This window comes from Neophocaena asiaeorientalis, unplaced genomic scaffold, assembly GCF_003031525.2.
Source record: "Neophocaena asiaeorientalis asiaeorientalis breed wild unplaced genomic scaffold, Neophocaena_asiaeorientalis_V1.1 scaffold392, whole genome shotgun sequence".
In the NCBI taxonomy this organism is placed as follows: Eukaryota; Metazoa; Chordata; class Mammalia; order Artiodactyla; family Phocoenidae; genus Neophocaena; species Neophocaena asiaeorientalis.
The window spans coordinates 383,072-405,140 of record NW_020174421.1 but is presented as its reverse complement, the minus strand read 5'-3'; the positions used below and the strand labels follow the sequence as shown (position 1 = coordinate 405,140).

The 22,069-nt window shown below is 49.0% G+C and overlaps 1 protein-coding gene and 1 non-coding gene across 3 annotated transcripts in view; one reads left to right on the top strand and one right to left on the bottom strand.

Annotated features, from left to right (window-relative positions):
- Positions 1–5,393: 5,393 nt before the first annotated feature.
- FGD5 (FYVE, RhoGEF and PH domain containing 5) overlaps positions 5,394–22,069 on the bottom strand; it is a 116,053-nt gene continuing 99,377 nt past the window's right edge. The window contains exons 13-21 of one of the 2 annotated variants that reach the window (XM_024756480.1): positions 21,403–21,486; positions 19,834–19,913; positions 17,500–17,599; positions 17,046–17,183; positions 15,893–16,022; positions 15,025–15,155; positions 12,364–12,492; positions 7,440–7,594; positions 5,394–6,596 (exon numbers count right to left, since the gene is read on the bottom strand). In XM_024756480.1, coding sequence (XP_024612248.1) covers positions 6,560–6,596; positions 7,440–7,594; positions 12,364–12,492; positions 15,025–15,155; positions 15,893–16,022; positions 17,046–17,183; positions 17,500–17,599; positions 19,834–19,913; positions 21,403–21,486 — 984 coding nt within the window. In that variant the 3' untranslated portion in view covers positions 5,394–6,559. Of the gene's footprint in view, positions 6,597–7,439; positions 7,595–12,363; positions 12,493–15,024; positions 15,156–15,892; positions 16,023–17,045; positions 17,184–17,499; positions 17,600–19,833; positions 19,914–21,402; positions 21,487–22,069 lie in introns of those variants that run through there. The other variant, XM_024756481.1, reaches the window with a different exon arrangement.
- LOC112407270 (U6 spliceosomal RNA) lies at positions 8,411–8,516 on the top strand. Its single transcript, XR_003004715.1, has one exon. It is a non-coding gene; the product is annotated as a U6 spliceosomal RNA (small nuclear RNA).

The following is a 22,069-nucleotide window of genomic DNA, read 5'->3' as shown; positions in this document are numbered from 1 at the left end:
CAGAAATGACTTAGGTAAATCAGCATTTCTCTGTATTAGGAAAGTCATTGTTTATGAGCGTATCAGAGTTTCAATCAGCAAAGTCTGTCTTTTCACCACAGGATGTAAAGTCAGTTTCCAGAATAACTGAAAGAATCTGGGTAGCTTTTCCATGAATTTTATATGTTTTCCTCTTTGTAATATTTTGAAGCATTCAAAAAATAAAACTGGAAGTGTCATTACATTTGAATATGTGTCTTTAATTCTTCTGTTTTGGCTCATTATGTGTCTGACTGCAACTTTGTGCTCTTTATTTTTTTTTCCTTACCTGCTACTCTTAGGCTAGTGGTTTAAAAATTTTTTGACCATGATCTATAAGTATAAATACATTTTTATCAACAAGCAGCATATCACATATAGTATATACATACACGTATGATTGAAACAAAAATGTCATAAAATGGTCCTTAAGGATGATGGACTATTCTGCTGCCTTCTGCTCTGCTCTTTGGTGTGTGGGGCAGGGGTCGGGTCCTGGTTGTGACCCATTACATTGATTCCATAACTCACTTGGAACTTGGGGGATACTGTCCAGTTTGAAAAACAAGAATAAAAGAAACTCATTTATGGTGATTTCTTCCTTTTTTCTTTTTCTTCCTTTTCTCTTTTGTCTTGTGCTTTCTTAATACAGAGTTTCTCTTGTCCAAGCCTCTCTTTTGCTGTCTACACTGGCTCTAGTTTAACGGCACCCTTGAAAGATGATCAAAGTAGAGAAGAGGCCCGCCATCATTCTGCTCTGTCAGCACAGAATGCCCTTCCCTGTAAGACATCATCAATTATCTGTGCACCGAAAAGACCCAGACCATGTAGAGAACTCGTCTGCAAAATCACTCCAAGATCACCAGGACATTGTGAGGGTGGCCACGGGGCCTTAAGCTTCTCCAGAGAGAGTTCTGGTGGAAGGGGATGTTGTGATCCTGGGCACTGCCTCTGTAGTCCGGCGTCTGGCTCGGTTAGGCTGGTTTCCCTTCAAGATGTTCACTACCTCAGTTGTGTATTCCTCCTGATAACGTCTGGCACTGTGGAATTCTAAAAGGGCACCCTTGCAGTCCTGTCTGACGATACTAGTAACAGCCCTTGTGCCTAAAACATCATTTCAGACACTCTCGGGTCTCATTTTCTTCAGCTCAGGATCTGACTATACACTGCAGATAGACCCTGTACACTGGTACCACAGACTCCAAGCCTGGCCACAAGCTGAGGTCACTGCCCACGGACTAAGTTAAGTTTTTACTCTGAAAACCTTCCCAGACCCTCCCAACCCTGGCTCCCCAACTTGCCTGTCCACAGTTTCCTGAGGGCACTTGTAGACCTAGAGAGGGGCACCCCAGAGGAGAGGGGTGGGCCGCGGGAAGAGCCTGAAGCCACCCACACATGCATAGTGGGGCAGCCGTCTCAGACCACAGAACCTATGCAGCTGTCCCCAGGGCCAGCTCTCCCTCTGCTGTTCCCCGCTGCACCCCAAGGGGGCAGCCTTGGTAAAGTGGCCCAGGTTCTGGCTGCAGCAAGTTGTACATTTGGTCTGTCACCCCGACACACTGCTCTGGATTCACATGACCAACACACCCCGGGCTGTGCATTGCTTGCACTGGCTTGATTTCACTTCTGGAAATAGCCCCCTTCCCTTGGGGGTGCAACCCCCCAGGACACAGAAGTGTTCTGTGAACACGTGCTCTCTTCCCCTTGGAACTGGTGTGGCAAGGATATGATGGCTTCCTTCCCAAAATAAGACTTCTTGTCCATTCTTATAGGACACGTGTTAACTATAACCTTCGGGCTTGTCTTTTCACCACAGGACGTAAATTCATAAAGGGTTTGAGAATAGCAAGTAATTGATCCATTTTTAGGTTATTATTTATAAATCCATCATAGGAATTCTAAGCTATTCCATTATGTAAGTGAGAGAAATGTGCTGAATCCCCAAGGTTACTTACCTTAAAAATCCCTCATATTTGAGTATGCATTCTAACATGTCAATTATTGAATAACCCTAGAAATGTGAGATGTTAAATTATTTTTAAAGCATGTGTGCTTTGGGTTTTAAATACCCAGATCCCCATTCTAAGTTGAGGTAAATCTTGTGCAAATGATTGCAGAAAAACAGAAGTGTATTCATTGTTGCAGTCAGTATATCGAAAACACTGGATTATGTGCATGGACGGTACCTTATGTGACAACATCTAAGGATTCTGCTTGGAGAAAAAAATGCACAATTTTTCTCTGACTCAACATTGTGTTTGTTATACCGTTGGAAAAAAGGTCCTACTGATTGGTCCTGGGCAGTTAGAGATTTCTGTTGATTTTAGGAGGGACTTCATGTTGCAAGTGTCAGAAAATTGCCCTGAGTATCAGCTCACACACATGCGAGGGAGGCACCACAGGGGAGCAGTTACAAGCATGGGTTTGCCAATTGTGAGTGTGTGACCCCGGGCAAGCGACCTAACATTTCTATTCCCCAGTTTCCTCATCTGCAAAATGGGGATAATAATAGAAAAACAACTCACCTCAACAGGTCCTTGGGAGAATTAAATGGAGGAGCGGGGTTAAAGTGCTTAGAGCCCTTCGTGCCGAGATGTTTGCTATCATTTGTTGTTAATCACACAAAGGTCTTCTACGGGCCCATGAGAGATCAGTGCTGTTTGGCTGCTGATTTAATAATTGTGTTTATTAGGGGCTTAAAATGCCAATAACGTCAAACCACCCTCCCCAGTGCCACTTACAGTAATATTCAGCAAATATATAACGGATGCCCCAATGATGGCTATGTAAGTTACTCTATCGCGGAACATCCCCCAAATCCATGGCAAGGCGCGGCCCGTGCACTGCACTAGCCCAAACCATAGTCTTCCTTCCAGAAGACGTGGTCCAGAGAGTGGCCTCCGTGGGTGAATCCCCCAGCCGCCTCCACCAGCTCCCTCTCCCCCAGCTGACTGGTCTCTGCCAGTCATAGTGGTGCCCTTGGCAGTGACAGCTCAGTAAGTGTGGTCCTGGAGCCGTGTGGAGGGTCTTCTGGGTGCTTCTAAGAAGAAGCTACAGGGAGCTGGGCCCCCTCCTTGGGAGCTGCGGATAGGCCAGCGGTAGCTCCCATCACTGGGGGCGGTCACCGGTCAGCCTCTTGGGAACCAGCCCTGGAATCAAGCTGACAATGGACGACAGGTCAGTAACCCAAAGAGCTTGGAGCTTGGGGGATACTGTCTAGCCCTGAACCTGCCCTGCTTTCCCACTTCTTGTTGAGCTGATTTCCTAACTGTCTAAACCAGTGTGAGGTTGGTTTCCCTTTACTTGCTATTGGAAACAGACGTCTTAGTGTGGATACATTTGTCCTCTTGACTGACACTTAATACGTGGAAGCACAGAAGTTTCCCTGCTCACAGCAGCCGCATATCACAGGCTGAATCCGTGAAGGGAAGAACGTTCCAGCATGTGGTTGACTTTGCCCCACAGCAGAAAGAAACTCGGGGGCTTCCCTGGTGGCGCAATGGTTAAGAATCCGCCTGCCAATGCACGGGACACGGATTTGAGCCCTGGTCTGGGAAGATCCCACATGCCACGGAACATCTAAGCCCGTGCGCCACAACTACCGAGCCTGCACTCTAGAGCCTGCGAGCCACAACTACTGAGCCCTCATGCCACAACTACTGACCCACGCGCCTAGAGCCCGTGCTCTGCAACAAGAGAAGCCACCCAATGAGAAGCCCACGCACCGCAACAAAGAGTAGCCCCCATTCGCCACAACTAGAGAAAAGCCCGCGCACAACAGCAAAGACCCAACGCAGCCAAAAATAAAAATAAATTAATTTTTTTAAAAAAGGAAAATAAAAGAAAGAAACTCGGGTTCCATCAGCTCCTACCACTCCCACCCCAGGTGGCCTCAGTCCCCACGTAGGGCCTCAGTGTTCAGTGATGCCATTTATACTGTCAATCAAACGAGAGGCTGGACTAGATGGGAGAAGGACTCTGACCTGATTCTGGGGCTACAGCAGGGCCGTCAGGGTCGGTGCACACCAGCACACCACCTGTGCATCAGCCCCTCACGCCTCACCTGCCCAGGCTGCATCCAAAAGAGAACGAGTGGTCAGGGAATCTGTCAGCCTCAGCAGAACAACTCAGAGTATATTTCTGACATGTATTAATAGAAGACTTATTAGGACCCAGGAGCTCAATCAGTGTCCCGGGTCACTACCATGTTCCAGTGTGCTCTGCGTTAGTGACAACGAACAGAGTTCTTCCTGCTTATGAGGACCAGTCCAGACTGGAGAGACACATCCAGTCTCAGGAAAGCTGTGAAACCACCAGAGTGTAAAGTAAGTGCTACCTGCTTTCCAGTGTCACAGCCTTCGGTCCACTTCTACAAACGCCCAGTGTGCGCTGTGTCCCCTGATCTCTTTGGGAAGCTGGAAGGGTCTCCGGGCGACAGGTGAAGGCACCGGGGCTCAGGGCTCCTGGAGTGTGTTCTGGTTTCTAAGCCACAGCACAGCTTCTTCTCTAGAAACACAGCCTCTGCTGGGGATGTGCCCAGGGGCTTCCCTGTGCCTGGGGAGAGCAGGTATCCTGGGGCCTTGGGCAGCCACTCCTCCAGCCTCTGGGCCCGAGTTACTCTGGGCTCACCCAGTGGACAGACGGTGACATGAACACGTAAGACGAGCTGGCCAGAGAGAAGGGCAGGGGAGGGACAATGAACCAAATCAACCAGTAGAAATCGGATGAAATGAGTCCACGCAGAACCATGGGGAGGCCAGGTGAAAACAAGGCCCAGGTAACCAGGCAGATCCTCGCCCAGTCACACGCGAGCTGTGCAGGACCTCTGTGGCTACTTCCTTTGACAAAACCCAACCAGTATGTTTTAGCTACAACCCGGGTGTTTTTCTCAGGGTTAACTATTCACTGAGAATAAAAGCCCTATCACATCTTCTTTACGGAGTATCAGAAGTAGGATGTTATACAGTAAAAGAGGCCTTCCAGATGACTTCCAGACATAATTCTACCCGGAGCTCAGAAACTGACAATGGGCAGTGGCACGGGCAGGTTGGAGAAGCGCCCACTTCCTTGTGCTGAAGTCTTGTTGTGCTTTCTAAAGGCTCAAAGGGTCTAGAAGGCCCATTTCAATATGTCTGATGATGAAAATGAAAGTCCTCAAAAATTAATAAGAAGGCCTCTCTAATCACTTAGTTTGAATCATTAATTAAATGTTTAACCAAACATTTTAAAAGAACTGCAAACTAGAAAAAAAAATTCCCCTAAAAATATTTAATGTAAATAACTCCTGGAGATGGTGCTTTTTACAAAATGTTTGTCAGCAAATGCCTGTTTTAGGGGACAGGGCAGCAGGAAGATGGGGACAGGACATCAGAAAGTGTGATGATGGTTTTTTATTTCGATGAGAGTAACAAGGAGTCCCCCCACCACTCTGCTTTATGTAAAAACACGTCCAGCATCGTGAGCAGCAGTCATCAGCGGGGAGGTGACTGAGCCCCAGGCGCCCAGAGAGGACCTTCAAGCCACTATTTCTGTGCTCCCTCACTGTGTCCAGAGCCACTGGCCAAGACCACGAATTCACCTTCTGATTGCATCTTGTTTTCTCTCCTTTTGTCTCTTTCAAGGCTTCAGGAATACAGCAGAAGGATCACCGTGTCGAAAACAAGAACAGTTCTCACAAGCGTAACGACGTCAGCTTGTGCGGGGTAAACTCAGGAAGGCACACAATAAATTAAAGCAGACCCCTGTCTCTTCGGAGGGTCTGCAGTGACCTCCGGGGGCGGGGGCCGGATCTGCCAGCAGCGGAGTTCCCCGCACTACTCTGGTGTTGGGACCGCCGTGGGGAGGACGGAATATCTCCTTTCGGAAGCCCTGTCGGTCTGCAGGTCGAGTGGGCGGGCACTTGGAGGAGAGAGTCCTCCCCTTGTGCTCCAGTGCCACGTGGCCCTGCACCCTCCGTGGTAAGGGAGACCCTCCTGGTGTCGCCTCCTTGCGCCACAGCCAGTACTGGTGGCAAATTAGTCCACAGGACTCCATCTACCATTTACTTAAGTAAATCCCTTGGAAAAAATAAAACTGGAGGTTGTTGCTCAGTAAAACAATAAAGTGCTTTTGATGAGAGTAGCTGTTATTTGCTGGTTGTTTCTCATTTCACCTGAGGCACTGACATCAACAACGTGAAAGGTCATCATGTTTACCAGGAGTAAAAATTGCAAAAGCTTGTTTCTACTAAAAAGCTTGCATTTCTAAAATGTACTTCTCTATTGGTTTCCACGTCTTCATGTTACTAAATTTTAACTCACTACTGGAAAAGGAAATAGTTTATGCCTGGGGCGGGGGTGGAAAACACGAAGACAGGAAAGGTCCATAAATATCCCTTAAGGGTTCCACTTGGGAAGGTGTGAGAGAAGGGTTACAGCAAACAAGGTCAGGCCCCATGCTGAATCGAGATGTGTGTCCAGATGAGTGGAGACACAGATTGGCTTCTGGAAGGGTCCACGCATCAACCTAAGAGTGTACTCTGAGTCCACGTGCTTGATAACTGCTATAACACACTCGCATCTTCCATGGCTTCGATCCACCTGCAACGCAGAAGAGAGGGGACACTTGGTGTTGAGGCTCTGCCTGGAACCCTGGTCACGGAACCCATGAATGATGAGACTATATTATTATTAGCCTGAAGTCAGCAACCGTGTCCTACTATATTTGTTTCCCTAGCATTTAGCAAAACGCCTAGAGTACAGCGCAAAGGTTGCTGAATCAATGCACACCTGTATGAATGAGTCATGATACAGGCAGACCTCGTTTGATTGTGCTTTGCTTTACTGTGCTCGGAGATACTGCATTTTCTATAAATTGAAGGTTTGTGGAAACCCTATGTCCAGCAAGTCTAGCAGCACCACTTTTCCAACAGTATTTGCTCAGTCTGTGTCTCTGTACCATATTTTGGCAGTTCTCACAATATTCCAAACTTTTCCATTGTTACTGTATTTGTTATGGTGACCTGTGACCAGTGATCTCTGATGTCACTATTAGAAAAACATCATGACTTGTTGAAGGCTCGGATGATGGTTAGCATATTTTAGCAGTAAAGTTTTTTCAAATCAAGGTATGTACATTTTTTTTAGACGTAATGCTATTGCAGAGGTAGCAGACTACAGTATAAACATAACTTTTTACGCAGTGGCCAACCAAAAAGTTTGTGACTCGCTTTGCTTCAACATTCGCTTCACTGCGGTGGTCTGGAACCGAACCCGCAACATGTCTGAGGTCTGCCTGTGAATTTAAATCTGCTGTTCTGCTGTGGCCCGAGGGGACTTGAAAGGACAGGATGGATGGAGAAGAACAGAAGCCAAAGCCCAGGGCGACAGCTCATTCCCTTCTGAGAGAGAGGCAAGGAAACGCACGACTAGTTATTTTGGTACCTCTGAGCCGAATTGGTATCCTCTGCTTTGAAGCTATAAAATACGGTTTTCTTGTGGTAAAGGTGAAAAATAGGTCCTACTTCGCTGCTGCCCTCCTCCTTTTCTGGCGCAATGGTGAAACCTAGGAGGGGCATGCTCTCCAAGGCCACTGTGTCCTGCAGAGAGGCAAAGGGAAAACTGATGTTAAACACGGCAAGATACCCAGTCAGCAGCTTAGCAATCACTGATGCTTCCAATGTAACATGCATGACGAGCCCCTCTGTGTGGGGCATCTCTGGCAACGGTGCAATTATCACACACATACTCTTCACTCCCACTTCCCCGCCAGCACCAGTCACGAGGAGGAAAAGAAACTTAACATTTTGTGACTGCATTTAGGGTCCAGGCACTTTCACTTTCACATTATCTTGTTTAATCTTCGTACCAATCACAGAAGGTGTCACCCCCATTCTAAGAAGAAACTGAGGCTCAAAGAAGGTAAATAACTCCCCAAGATCACACAGCGAGTAAAGGGCAGAGCCAGTGTTTGGACTCGAGACCACTTTCTAAAACCGCACATTCTTTCCACTGACTCGATTTATCAGTGACTCAGATTTCTAGTGTTACCCTCGTTAACGTATTCTGTACTCATCCCCCCAGGTCCTCTTTCACAGCGCTTCAATATGGAGCACTCAGGGTGTCCGTGCTATAGAGCTGCTTACAATTTAGTGAGATGCACCCAGAGAACACAGATGAATGTTAAAATCACAGTGCTTAGTGGAAAAAGAAAGAGCTTTTTATATATAGATAAAGATATTTTTATACACACATACTTATGTAAAAATACATGTTCATAAAGAATACAGCTTTATAAAATCACACATAAACAAAGAGATATAATTAGTTAAGCACATTAGAATGATTGTGGGAGGAGCGGGGGGGAGTAGAGTTTGTGTCTAAAAGGGAATCAATTTTCAAAGACTGCTAGATCAGTGCTTCTTTGGCAGCATGTATACTAAAATTGAAACGATACAGAGAAGATTAGCATGGCCCCCGAGCCAGGATGACACACAAATTTGTGAAACGTTCCATATTTTTATTACACAGCAGAAACTAACACATCATTGTAAAGCAACTATACTCCAATAAAGATGTTTAAAAAAAAAAAGACTGCTAGATCAGAAAGAACTTTTGACAAAATTCAACACCCATTCATGATAAAAACTCATAGCAAACTAGGAATAGAAGGGAACTTCCTTAATCTGACCAAGGGCATCTATAAAATACCTACCAGTAACATCATACTTAAGAGCGAAATAGGGAATCCTTTTCTCTTAAGATTGAGACAAAGCAAGAGGACGCTCACCCTTACCAATTAAATTCAAAATTGTACTGAAACCTCTAAAAAGAACAAAGTTGGAGGACTTACATGACCTGACTTAAGGCTTACTATATAAAGTTATAGTAATAAGACAGACAGTATGGTATTGGCATAAGGTTTGGTAAATATATCAGTAAAAAAGAATAGGGAGCCCAGAAATAGACCCACACTTCGTCATTTAATATTTAATAAAGATACCAAAATAATCCAATAAGAAAAGGGAAGTCTTTTCAACAAATGGTGCTGGAACAACTGGATATCCACAGGGGAAAAACTGAGCCTTGACCCCTATCTCACACCATACACAAAAATTAATTTGAGATAGACCTAAATGTAAAAGCTAAAACATTAAAGTTTTCAAAAGAAAATATGGGGAAAATAACTTTGTGACTTACAGTAGTCGGAAGTTTCTTAGGACATGAAAGCAATAGCCAAAAAAGAAAACATTAATTGACCTCATTAAAGTTATAAACTTCTGTTCACCAAAAGATCGACTGATTCATTCATTCATTTAAAAAAATGAACAGACAAGCCACAGACTGGGAAAGAATATTCACAAAACATCTATCTGGTAAAAGACTGGTAGCCAAGGTACAGAAAGAATTCCTGTAACTCAATAACAAACAATCTACTCTAAAAAATGGGCAAGAGATCCGAACAGACACTTCTCAAAGAAAAAAATATATATAGCCAACAGACACACGAAAAATATCATTAGTCACTAGGGAAATCTAAACTAAAATCACATTAAGATACTACTACACCCTCACCAGAATGGCTAAATTAAAGACTGACAATACCAAGTGCCGACAAACACATGGAACAACCAGAACTCCCAAATTTACCGACACTGTTGCAGGGACTGTTAAATGCTACACCATTCTGGAAAAATGTCTGCTAATTTCTTAGAAGCCAAATATATACCCTTCTGTGATCCAGAAATTCCAATCCTAGGTATTCACCCAAGGTGAAATAAAAACCTATTTTCACACAAAAACCTGTATGCAAAAGTTTAAATTGGCTTTACTCATAACCGCCTCAAATTGGAAACAACTCAAATGTCCTTCAACTGGTGAATGGACAAACTGGTATATTCACAAAACGGAGTACTACTCAGTCATAAAAGAAATGACCTACTACTGAATGCAACAACATGAATGAATCTCAAAAACATGCTGAGTGGAAAAAGTCACACATGATTCCATCTGTATGAAGATCTAAAAGAGATAACTAATATACGGTAGGAAAAAAATCAAAACAGTGTGTTGCCTCTGGGGATAGGGATGAGGTGGGGATTTACAGGGATATTCATTAGTCAAAACTCAACAGATAGTATCCTTAAGATTTGTGTACTTCATTATATATAAATTGTACCTCAAAAGAAAAAAAAGATACAGAAATATTGAACTCTTAGGGGGAAGTATACTTGAAAAGCATCAAAAAGTAAGACGGATGAGAGATGAATAGATAGATATTTGTTCAAGGAAGTATAATAAAATGTTAATTGTATAATCTAGTTGATGGTTATAAGACAGTTCACTGTAAAATTCCTTCAACATTTCTTTATGTTTGAAATTTTTTAAACATAATAATAATAAATATATTAACTAAATAATAAAATATTGGAAAAAATTTAAAACATTCCTATGTATTTCTGATAGTCACTCTCTCCCAGGACTGTTACTGACAGCAAGTTATATCTGGTTTGGGTTACCTCAGGGTACATGATGGGGCTCATGGTAGTGTAGACAGTGAAAACTGGCTATCCATTTTATCAAATTTTTTTCTTTGATGGAATTTCAAAGCTTGGTCCTGTCATTGGTTTAGGCTTATTGAGAAATTGTACAAGTTCCTCTCTCTGAAGAAGTGGCTTTGGAAGCATACTTAAATCCGCCTTTTAAAATTAACCCACACTCTCACTTCCATGACAACTGTTGCTCAGGACCCGGGCCCTCTGGGTTTTCCATTCTTAAACAGGATCCACTCTCTTTGGTGGTTGGTTAATTATCACTAGCCTTTGTTCATCTGTCTAAGCCAGTATTTCTTCCCCAAGTGTGCTTTCCATGAGATGCTCTGTGAGGAAGGGCCTGCTGTCAGGCCACCTTGGGGGCTCTCCACATCCTGGGGACCCACAACACGCCGTTGTTCGTTAGAGACTCAAAAGCACTACTGTGAGGAAGTCCCACAAACTGTCTACTCAGGGTCCTCTCAGAACCCAGTTCTCAGAGGGCCCCTGCGAGTGTCCTGTGCAATGCCTCCTTAGGAAGATGCCGCTCTGGGTTGCAGCACACTTCAGATTGTTCCAGAAAGATCCATATTCTCCTCAGCACGGAGAGCCCCACCTGTGGACCCGTAAGTGAAAGGCCCCCTCAGGGGAGGGCTTGCCTCACACAGTGCCCGAGTCACTCAGGCCCACAGTGGGTCCCCTCTGTGTGTCTGCATCCCTCCTGGCCTCTGGGATCCCTGAAGATGCGGCTGACTGCAGCCGGCACAGCTGCAGGCCCCTCATGAGGGAAGCTTTATGCCCGGAAGAAGGCAGTGCCTTCTGCCCGGATGCCAGCATCTGCGGTCAGGGGAGAAGGGCCAGCCCTGTGCTGATGTGCACATCCTTGTGGGTAAAGCACCTACCCTGTGCAGCTGGGCAGAATGCATTTAAGTCCCATTTTCAAAGCGGATTTCGCCTGTGGAAACCATCAGATGGTGGGGCCTGGACACGGAAATCTTTCACATCATCCCACAGGTTCAGCCTGGGCCAGGACCAGAGAGCCCCCTGCTGTACAGCCAAGCTCACACCTATCTACTCCAGAAGCAGGCTTGACCAAGGCCCTCTCTCCGATATTTTAGTAGACATAAATGTAAGATATAAACTTGAGTTTTACTTAGCAGAAGAGTTACCACGAGGCAATATAGTTCCCTGACAAATGCACAGACAAAAAGTAAAGAAGTGGGACTTCCCTGGTGGTCCAGGGGTTAAGAATCCGCCTTCCAATGCAGGGGACGCGGGTTCGATCCCTGGTTGGGGAACTAAGATCCCACATGCCATGGGGCAACTAAGCCCGCGCGCCACAACTACTGAGCCCATGCGCCTCAACTAGAGAGAAGCCCATGTGCTGCAATGAAGATCCAGCATGCCGCAACTAAGACCTGATGCAACCATAAATAAATAAGTAAGTAAGTATGGTAGCTTCCTCCAAGCTGCTGAATTTTGTCTCAAACAACTGAAGCGGAGAACACAAAGGCGCTCTCTTTTAGGGAGTGCCAGCCTGTCCTGGATGCTGGGGCTGTGATACCCAAATGCTATGCTGCACAGGCCTGCCTGCTGTACCGTCTTAGCCCCACAAAGAAACAGTAAATTACTCAGATTGGAAATGGACGCATGGCTGCATATCCACATGGCGTCCCTCAGTAAACACCTGACCGACGTGGGAACTGACGTGGGAACCAGATGCTAGACTCACACCGCCCTCTGGTGAGGTGCAGTGCACACCCCACACAGACAGTCTGAGGCACGAGCTTAACCCACAGGCCCTCACGGGAGAGGAGAGAAAGCAGGAACCACACTACCTCACTGGCCATGTAGGTGTAGAGCACTTTGCCTTTGATGACAAACCAGAGCTTCTTCCAGTGCCTCTTCCCTTTCTTACAACGGCTGAGATAACCGCTGATGGCGGAGCCCTCTCCGGAGGCGGCCACCTGGCAGACGGAAGCAGGGCGGTCAGGGCACCAGGTAGTAGACACGGTTTACACAGAGCCAAAATGACACTGCGAACCCGCTGGCAGGGTGTTTATACTGCTTTGGAATCTGAGACTTGGATGATCTCGGGATCCACCCAGCACCTCAAAGGCAGCAAAACTGTACCATGTCTGAGAGACAGGATTTACTGACAGGATTTGCGGATCCTAGACACAGGAATCAAAAACTGCCTGCAGGAGTGCTGCCCCCTGGTGGAGATTCAGATTCCTGGTTCCCTGCCCTCAACCCCCAAGCCCCCAAATTACAAAACTGCAGATATTTGGGGGAAAGTTTCTTCCTTCTAAAATTGATTCTTATACTTTTCAGCTTATTTCTTTCTTATATTTAAGAGGGGATCCCTTTTGTACTGTTTATCTGAAAGGTTTGATGATCTCCTGCCTAATGAGTTTGTTAACTCCTCTAAGTAGCAGTAGTAGTGGTTGTGGTCTGTTGAACAGGCTTCATATGGGGGCTAAGAACACAGGCTTGGAGTAGGACCAATCTAGGGCTCCAGCACAGGCTCTACCAGCTACTAGAAGGGTAATGTCAGGCCACTTACGTCCTCAAAGACTCAGTGTCCTTACTAGTAAAACTGGAATTAAGTGACATAAGACAGGTACCTGTCAGGTACAGTGCCTGACCCACAGTAAGTGCTCCATAAATATTCACCCTACTATGAGAGCAATAAAGCCAGGTTTTGAAATCATTTCATCTTTCTCATTTTACAGGTGGGGAAACTGAGGCCCAGAGGAATGGAGGGATCTACCAAAGGTCAAATCCTGACTTAGTTGAAGAGAGGGTAAGAACTCAGATCTCTCAGCAAATGTTCTGAAGGTCAGCTAACTTCAGTGTAGGGAGAGGAAGCTACAACCAGCCGCGTGTTTTGAGAAGTACCAGGAAAGGAACCTGCCCCTCTCCGGGTGCCAGGACTTCTAACACCAGACTCGACTTCTCTCCCCACACTTGACCTGCTGGAGCAGCTCCAGAGTGAGAAAGGTAGAATGTACAGAACACATCAGGGAAACCGACTCTGCGGTCTCCCTCCCTGACAGATGCTCCAGAGGCAGCATTCCTGCAGACCTTCCCATGGGAAGCAGATCTCACTGCTGAGGTGGAGCTCCTGGGGGAAGAGGAGAGGGTGGAGAGGGACGGGCGCCCATTTCTTCTGGGGCTGCTGCAGAGCCCACGGTGTAGTCTTCGCTGAATAACAAAAAGGTTGTCACTTTGGGCAAAAACTGCCAACCTGGCTGGGGCAGATCCACACAGCACCAGGATCATAGTGCCCGGATGCCCAAAGAGTGAGAACGGTTCTCGAACTCTGCACCCACAGAACACTCAGGTTCTATGAGCTCAGCTCATGCAGACACCACAGTGTGAGTGAGAGGGTGATCTTTTCTCAATTTGTGGAAAGGGACTAGTTAAATAAATGATGAGACAGCCACACAATGCAAGAAGTGTGAGATTTATGTGTATGAACTACTGTGAAATAATAATATCGAAGATAAATTAACTGGAAGAAATGTACAGAGGACCCAGTATATCATCTTTTGGGTAAAAAAAAGGACCTATGATCGTCTATCTTTATTATGTATATGCACAAAAATTTCTGGAAGGGTCCGTAAGAAACTTGATGGTGGTTACCTTTGAGGGGTGGGACTGAAGGAGTCTGGGGAGGGAGAGAAACTCACTTTTTATCATATAGTCTTCTGTGTTGTGAAAAAATCTTTATCACGTGTTATTTACAAGATTTTTAAAATGCAAAAGGAATTAAGTTAACGGACAGAACTGTCCTCATTTAAAATTTGCATCCCTAACACTTTTTACTACCACCTGCTACTCAATAATGAATATTAATGAGAAAACTGGGAAACAGCTGATCACTCTTCTTTTGACAGCATGTATATTCATGGCACACATTTGTTTGTGGTTGTGATTAGAATACAGACATGTAATCTGGTCGTGTTTCCAGAATGGAATTTAGTTTAGCTAATTCTGAGGTTTCCTGCAAAGAGCCCCACGACCCTTAGGAGGCTCACCACCTGAGCCTGTGTGGGACCCCCAGGGTGAGAGAATGGTGCAAAGCTAGGGGGCGGGGGGAGGGGGCAGGGAAGGGCTGACATGGGAGACCTGAGCCAGGACAAACGGCTTTAGACCCAAGTGCCCGGGCGATCTGTGCAGTAACCCTGGGCACTAGGTCTAGGCTGGGGGGACAGGTGCAGAGAAGGATGGGAGAGATGTCTCCTAGCACCACCTACAACCACTTGGACTCCTGTCCTCTGCAACCAACAGGTGTCTTCTCCGTCACCCAGGAGACGGGCCTGTGCTTCAGGGCTGCCTTTGTTAGCGTGAGTCAGGACAACTCCCATTAGGGATCCTCTTTGTCCTGAAGAGCCTGGTCCAGCTTGGGCGGGGGGTCCGTCCCTGTCCACTGAGAAGGACCGAGAAACGTCTCAATCCCCAGCCTCCCATGCAGGTAGCCCCACCTGCCTCACCTCGGTCAGTGCCGAAGGGACTTTCTTCTGCTTCTTGAAGGCTGAGGGGTTGATGCTCTGGAAGACGGATGAGAAGGCGCTACTCGAGAAGCGGGTGGAGGACAGGGGGAAGCTCATGCTCACGGGCCGCCCTACATCAAGACAAGCGCCGGAAGGGAGGTGAGAGTCCACACGGATGGGCACAGAAGCCACGTGTCTGTGAAATCTGAGCTCCCGTCCCTCCCAAGATGGGACCCAGCCTCACTGGGGCGGTTCAGTGTGACCAGAAAGACGGGCACAGCCCCCTCTGCTAACACAAAGGCGGGGCTGGGGGCAGGCCTTCCCTGAGTGCTGGCTAGCCCCTCTTCTCCAAGTCTCCATGAGGCTGGGCTGTCCTCTCCGATGGCCTCAGGTGGCCCCGGGGGGTGGGGGAGGGGGGAGTCTGGTTTTAGGCCCAGGATCCACTTGACCTTCCAGCTGACCCTGCTCTGCTGAAGCCTGTCCCCTGAGCACGGGCTCTCACGGGCCAGCTCAGCTGCCTCGGGCTCCTTTACTGGAGGACCCTCAGCCCCTCCGCGACCATGACGCCTCTGCTCTCCATCTCGTCATCCTTATTGCAAAAAGGCCCCACGGAACACAGGCCTGCAGAGAGGGCCGCTACGCAGACGTGAGCGCCGGCCAACCGTCCTCGCCACAGACGCGTGGACCCAGCATTTCCCAAACTTAGCTGTCCATGGAACCCTTCCCCTGGGTGCACCTATGCACTTTCTACAGAACCAACGTTTGCGGAAATGGTTTCCTCCTTGAGGGCTGCTTTTGTTCAGAGCCTCCCCAGGAAGGTGGTTGGGAGAAGCCACGTGGGGAAGAAAGGGAGGGTGGTCCCCGGTACCTCTCATCAGGCCTGGGATGTCCCCGCCCCTCTTCTTCAGCTCCCCGTAGCAGCCGTCACACACCTTGGCCATGCGGTCCTTGAGGTACTTCAGAGGGTACTTGTTCCTTGAGCAGTTCCGGCAGACGATCTGGTGGGGTGATGCGTGTCAGAGGGTCTCACCCTCCCAGCACGCGCGCAGTGACGCGTCCGCACCCCCTGCCTGCTCGCTCCCACCTCCTCCAGGGCCCCGTGCTCTGAGCACAGTAATTATGTTTCTGTGCAGGTGCTTATCTGTTTTTCTTTTCTAAAAATTTCTAAAATACATAACATTATTTTAGTTTCAGGTGTACAATGTAATGATTCAATATACATATATACAGTGGGCCCTCCATGTCTGTGGGTTCCATATCCACAGATTCAACCAACTGCGGGTCAAAAATATTAGAAATATTCCAGAAAATTTCAAAAGCAAAATGTGAATTTGCCGTGTGCTGGCCACCGTTTACACGGAATTCATGCTATGTTTATAACTATTCACATAGCATTTACACTGTATTAGGCATTTTATAAGCGATCTAGAGATGATTTAAAGTATACGGGAGGATGTGCGTAGGTTACATGCAACTACTACACCATTTTACATAAGGGGCTTGAGCATCCTCGGATTTCGGTAGCCACGGGGATCCTAGGATCCTAGAACCAACCCCCTGTGGGTATCAAGGGAGACTGTATGATGAAATGCTCACCACAATGTCCAGCTAGCATCCATCTACCACATACAGTTACAATTTTCTTTTCTTGCATGAGAACTTTTAAGATCTACTCTCTTAGCAACTTTCAAATATACACTACACTTTTGCTAACTATCATCACCGTGCTGTAAGCTGATCTGTTTTTCTGATGAGCCCGTGCCCTTAACCGTGACAGGATGCTTTTCATCCCAGGAAAACCACCACATCCGCTACGACTTCCTTTTGAGAGCTTGCTGGTGTAGTGGGATGGGCCTGGGATCTGGAGTCCTGGTGGGAGGGTATCAGTAAGAGGGGAATTAACTTCACAGGGTTGGTGTGAACATGCCCCACTCTGGGCCCGACACGCAGCAGCTGCTGGACGCCCACCGGTCCCCACCCGACGCCGCCGCCACGCCCACGGCCCCCCGACGGGGACTCACCTTGCCGCAGGCGTGGCAGTGGTGGCGCCTCAGGGTGAGGGAGAAGTCACAGCCACAGTTCATGCACATCATCACGTGTGTGACAGGCACTAGGGTCGGGGGCCTCTCCCCCAGGCTGACCCCCAGCCTCTCCCGTATCTGGAACAGCGGAATCGGGCAAGCGATGGGGTCAGGAGACCAACTGGATGGGCGCCCCCCTACCCCGTACGGGGTGTGCACATGAGTGGGCGGGGTGGAGTCCTCTTCTGCAGGCTCCCCTGCAACCCCCAGGGAGCTGACCTCGGTTACAAACGGAGCCGTAGATGCCAGGCTCTGGGCTGCACAGTGATTATCCGGAGCTGGGCACTGGGAGGACCCAGGGCCCTGATGCAAGGAGATGCAAGGCCTCGTGGGTGTGCAGGGGCCCCAGGGAAACCCAGGTCTGTGAGACGGGTGCCCCAGAAACCCCGCTCACCTCCACGCTATGCTGGAAGGCAGCCAGAGCCTGGGCCTTGGAGTCCTCAGGGAGGGCTCTGCTCAGACAGCTGTGCCACTCGTCCCTCTCTGCACAGGAGCTGTGGGCATGAGCTGGAGTGAGCGAGGGGTGCACGAGGGCTCTGCCTTCCGCCCTCTGGGGGTGGACCACGTCCTGGTGGCCCCCGCCCCTCCCCCACACCAGAGCCTCTCTCCGCCATGCCTGAAACCCCACTGGCCAGCCCAGCCGCCTGCCAGACGGGCCAAGGCTTGCACCGCGGCACCTCTGCTTCCGAGCAGGCGGCCCCAAACGTTACTTGTATTCGGGCTCTGCCCGTAACAAGGGAACATCCAACACTGCTCCTCTAACTCCCAGGGCTGTTGTAGGGACCAAATGACACGTGTGGGGTGGAGGACTCTGTCGAGGACACAGCACCGTGCAAAAGCAAGGGGTCCCACACTTTAGGGGGGCAGGCTGGCCGGGGGCTGAGGGCCGGGTACCACCGCGAGGGTGGGTGGATAAATGCTGGCAACGGTCACCGTCCCACTCTCTCCATCTTCCTCCTCAGTTTCCCACATAACTTCCCACTCACTCATCCAAAACGAAGACTTCCCATCCCCGCTCCGAGCCTGGCGGGGTCTCCTGAGTGGTGAGAGCCACACCTGGCCTGAGCTGCCCCAGAGCAGCTTCAGGGTGGAAATTCTCACAGAGCCCCCTAGATGTTATTCCCACCCCGTACTAAGTGTGTGGACTCAAACTAGAAGAAGGGACCAGTTTGGCCTGGGAGGGAGGGTGGTGGGCAGCCAGATGCCACATCCCTAAAAGGAGATGCATGAGTCCCCTGGAAGCTTCAGCATGAAGTATCTGGGGCTAGCAGGAAGGTGACCGGCCTGACAGTGACAGTGGCTCCTTGAGGCCACTGGCCAAAGGGCAGTGCCTCTGCCTAGGAGAGACAGGCAGCCCCACCTGAAGGGCTTAAGCGTGGCCTGTCACTACCCTCACTTCACGGTTGGGCAAAATGAAACCACACCCTGGGCCTCCTCATGCCCCTGATTTTACCTAGAGATAAGGAGAGGAGAGGCCATGGAAACCCACCCAGGCATCACCTCCTCCAGGAAGCCTTCCCTCACTTCCCCAGATGGAGGGGTCACTCCTTAGAATTTCCAAGGCTACTTTTTCCCCCTCAGGCAGTAGATAGTAGTGGAGAAGTGCTCTGGCTCACACAGTCCTGCGTTTGAACACCAGTTCTGCCTCACATGGATGTGGAACCCCTCTCTAGGCCTCAACTCCCTGCACATGGGAGGAGCTGCAGGCCCCACCTCCAAGGGTGGTGCTGAGGATCCAAGGAAGCGCCTGACACCTGGCAGGTGCCCAGTGTATGTCACCTTTGTCATCACTACTATTACAGCAGTTATGCTCTGCTAGGTCATAACTTTCCAACTCGTAAAGTGGGCTCTTCTGAGCAAATCAAGGCTTAGACAGTTTGTATCCTCAGCACAGGACCGGGCACTGAGGACGGGAAAGCGCATCTATGACAGAGCGTGCGCGTCAGGCCGGAATTCCCATCCCACACCCAGAACCACGCCCACAAAGGGACCTGCTGCCGCCCGGGTCACACGCTGGCTGGGAGGGAAGACACTCCAACCTGGGGAACTCTGTACCCCTACTCTGCCCAGAGAGGCCCCTGGCAGGAGCCCCCGCTCCCCGGTTTCTGAGCCCCCCCTCTGCACCCTGGCTTGACCTGGCGTTGCCCCTAAAGAGGGAGGGGGGAGCCCTTTCTCTGCCAGAAGCCAGTGAGGAGGGGTCCCCGGGGCAGAGCTCGAGGGCCTAAAGAAAACAGCCATCTCTGATAGAAAGGCCTTACCCCCAAACAGGGAAAGTAAAATGATGAATGCTCACTCCTTATTTTTCTCTTGCTCTCCAGACCTGGAAGCCTAAACGCAGACCATTTTGTGAGCTAAGGTGCACTACGCACTTTTCATTGGCTGTAACTTTTCTTACTGCTGCAAAGACCCAATAATCCTTAGGGTTTTACAACGATGAGATATTTTTATATTTAAGCAACGGGCTCTGGAAACCCCTGAGATTCTATGTAAAGTTTTATGCGTATGCTCATTTTTTTTTCTGGGGAGAGAAGCCATAGTTTTACCAGATTCTCCAAGAGGTCTGTGATCCCAAAAAGGACAAGAAATAATGAAAAGACAAAAATCCTTTACCCAAAAGGATACTGAAATAAAAATGACAACACTTCCAGCACCTGTTATTCCAAATGTTCCCACCAGCAAAATCCTGCCCCTTCTGCCCCAGACCGTCCCTCCTCTCCCCTCCTCCTACCTTGCAGACAGGGTCAGGCAGGACTCGGAAGTCTCGATCTTCAGGGCATAGGGCACTTTCTCCATCACAGGGCGGCTGACCTGGAAACCAAAAGCGGCCCCTCAGGATGGGGGCGGGAGGGGTCCTGCCACTGCCCCACTCTGAGCCTGAGTTTCCTCATTGTAAAGGGCAAACCTTTCTTACGTGGAAGATGGGGTGTGTGTGTGTTTGTGTGTGCGCGCACGCGTGCACTGAGGGCTCGGCTGCCGACTCCAACTCTGTGGCCACCAGCCCACACCCAGGAAGGCTACGAGCATCCCTCTTAGAACCCATCGTTCTGGACAAGTACCTGTCCAGTGGCCACCCTCCCTCACGGCCTCTGTCACAGACGCCTGAGCAGAAGCTTTGGTTCAAAAAGGGAAGCCGCCTCCCAGCTGAACGAGGTGCTTCCCTTCCCCTTCTCCAGGTTTGGAGCCTCAGGAGCGGGAAAGCCCCTGCAGGGAGGGCCCCTACAGCACGTTCCCTCCCGTCCCTCCGCCCTCCCAAATGACAGCCCACACCCAATTCCCCCACTTGAGTGCTCGCCTCTCTGACCCTGTCCCCACGCTGGGCTGGAATTAACTTCCTAAAACTTCCTGCTCATTGAGAATCCCCATCAGCTCCCAACCAGCCCCGTATTCGGGACCTAAGTTACAGCAAGTGAGGTCACAGCTGTGTCACCTTCCCTTCCCTCCAAGCTCACCCATGAGAATGTCCAGCTGGGCTGGCATCTCTCTCACATTTAAGAAATACCTGCCACTCAAATAGGTTATTTGCACTCCCATGTACATTATTCACAGCAGCCAAAAGGTGCAGGCAACCCAAGTGTCCATGGATGGATGATGGGTACACAAAGTGTGGCCTACACATACGATGGAGTATTGTTCAGCCTTAAAAAGGAAGGAGATTCTGACACTTGCTACCACATGGATGAGCCTTGAGGACATTATGCTCAGAGAAGCAGGCCAGTCACAAAAGGACAAACATCGCATATGATTCCACTTATATGAGGTCCCCAGAGTAGCTAAATTCACAGAGACAAGAGAGTAGAATGGTGGCTCCCAGCACCTAGGGGAGGGGGGATGGGGAATTAGTGTTTAATGGGGACAGAGCTTCACACTGGAAAGATGAAAAGAGTTCTGGGGTGGATGGTGGCAGTGGCAGTACAACAACGTGGATGTACTTGATGCTGTCAAATTGTACACTTAAAAATGGTGAATTTATATTACGCATATTTTACCACAATTGAAAAAAAACACCTGCTTGTTTCCTCCCTCCAAGCCTTTCCTTATGCATTTCCCTCCTCCTAGGACCCCTTCCTTCTCTCCCCTATTTGTCCAAATATTATCCACTCTAAGGGACTCAGCTCCCTCGCCCAGGAGGCCTCCCTCACCCTCACTCTCCCTGGACTACCTACAACAGAATCCTGCTGTAACTCACAACCCAGGCTCCCTCACCTCCGCTGGTCTGTGAGCTCCACAAGCAGGGCTGTGTCTCCGCCTCCCCTGGGGTCCCCCCGCCCACCCCAGGGCACCCACCCCAGGTATCTACCTTCATGCTGGCCACCGCCAATGCGTCCTTCAGCCGGTACTTCCCATCCTTCTGGGGATACGTGTACAGGAGCACATCACTCATCTGGGGGGAGGGGAACCCCATCAGACATGCCTTGGCCTCAGAAAGCTGTGCTGGGTGTGTCCTGGAGCATCACTGAGCAGAGGCATCTTGCATTCCCCATCACCCACACAGGGGAGCAAAACCACTCTGGGCTGAAACGGGACACCCTTCCCCGCAATTCCACGTTGACATAGACACCCAGGAAGAACAAATGCAGATGCCCACAAAAAGTCAGGTATGGGGGGCTTCCCTGGTGGCGCAGCGGTTGGGGGTCCGCCTGCCTGGGCCCGGTTCCCCAAAAAAAAAAAAAAAAAAAAAATGTCAGGTATGGGAATGTTCCTAGAGGCTTATTCATAACAGCCCCAAAGGAAAACAACCCAAACGTCCATCAGCAGGTGACTAGACACAGAAACTGTGATTCATCCACACCTCACAGCCACACAGTAACCACAGAGCAGACAGATACATGCCTGATGACAGGGCTCAACCTCCAACACATGCCAGGGAAAGAAGCCAGTCTCTGGAGTACACGCTGCTTCATAACATTTATATGAAGCTCCAGAGCAGGCAAAACTAATCTATACTGATGGAAACAAGGCCAGGG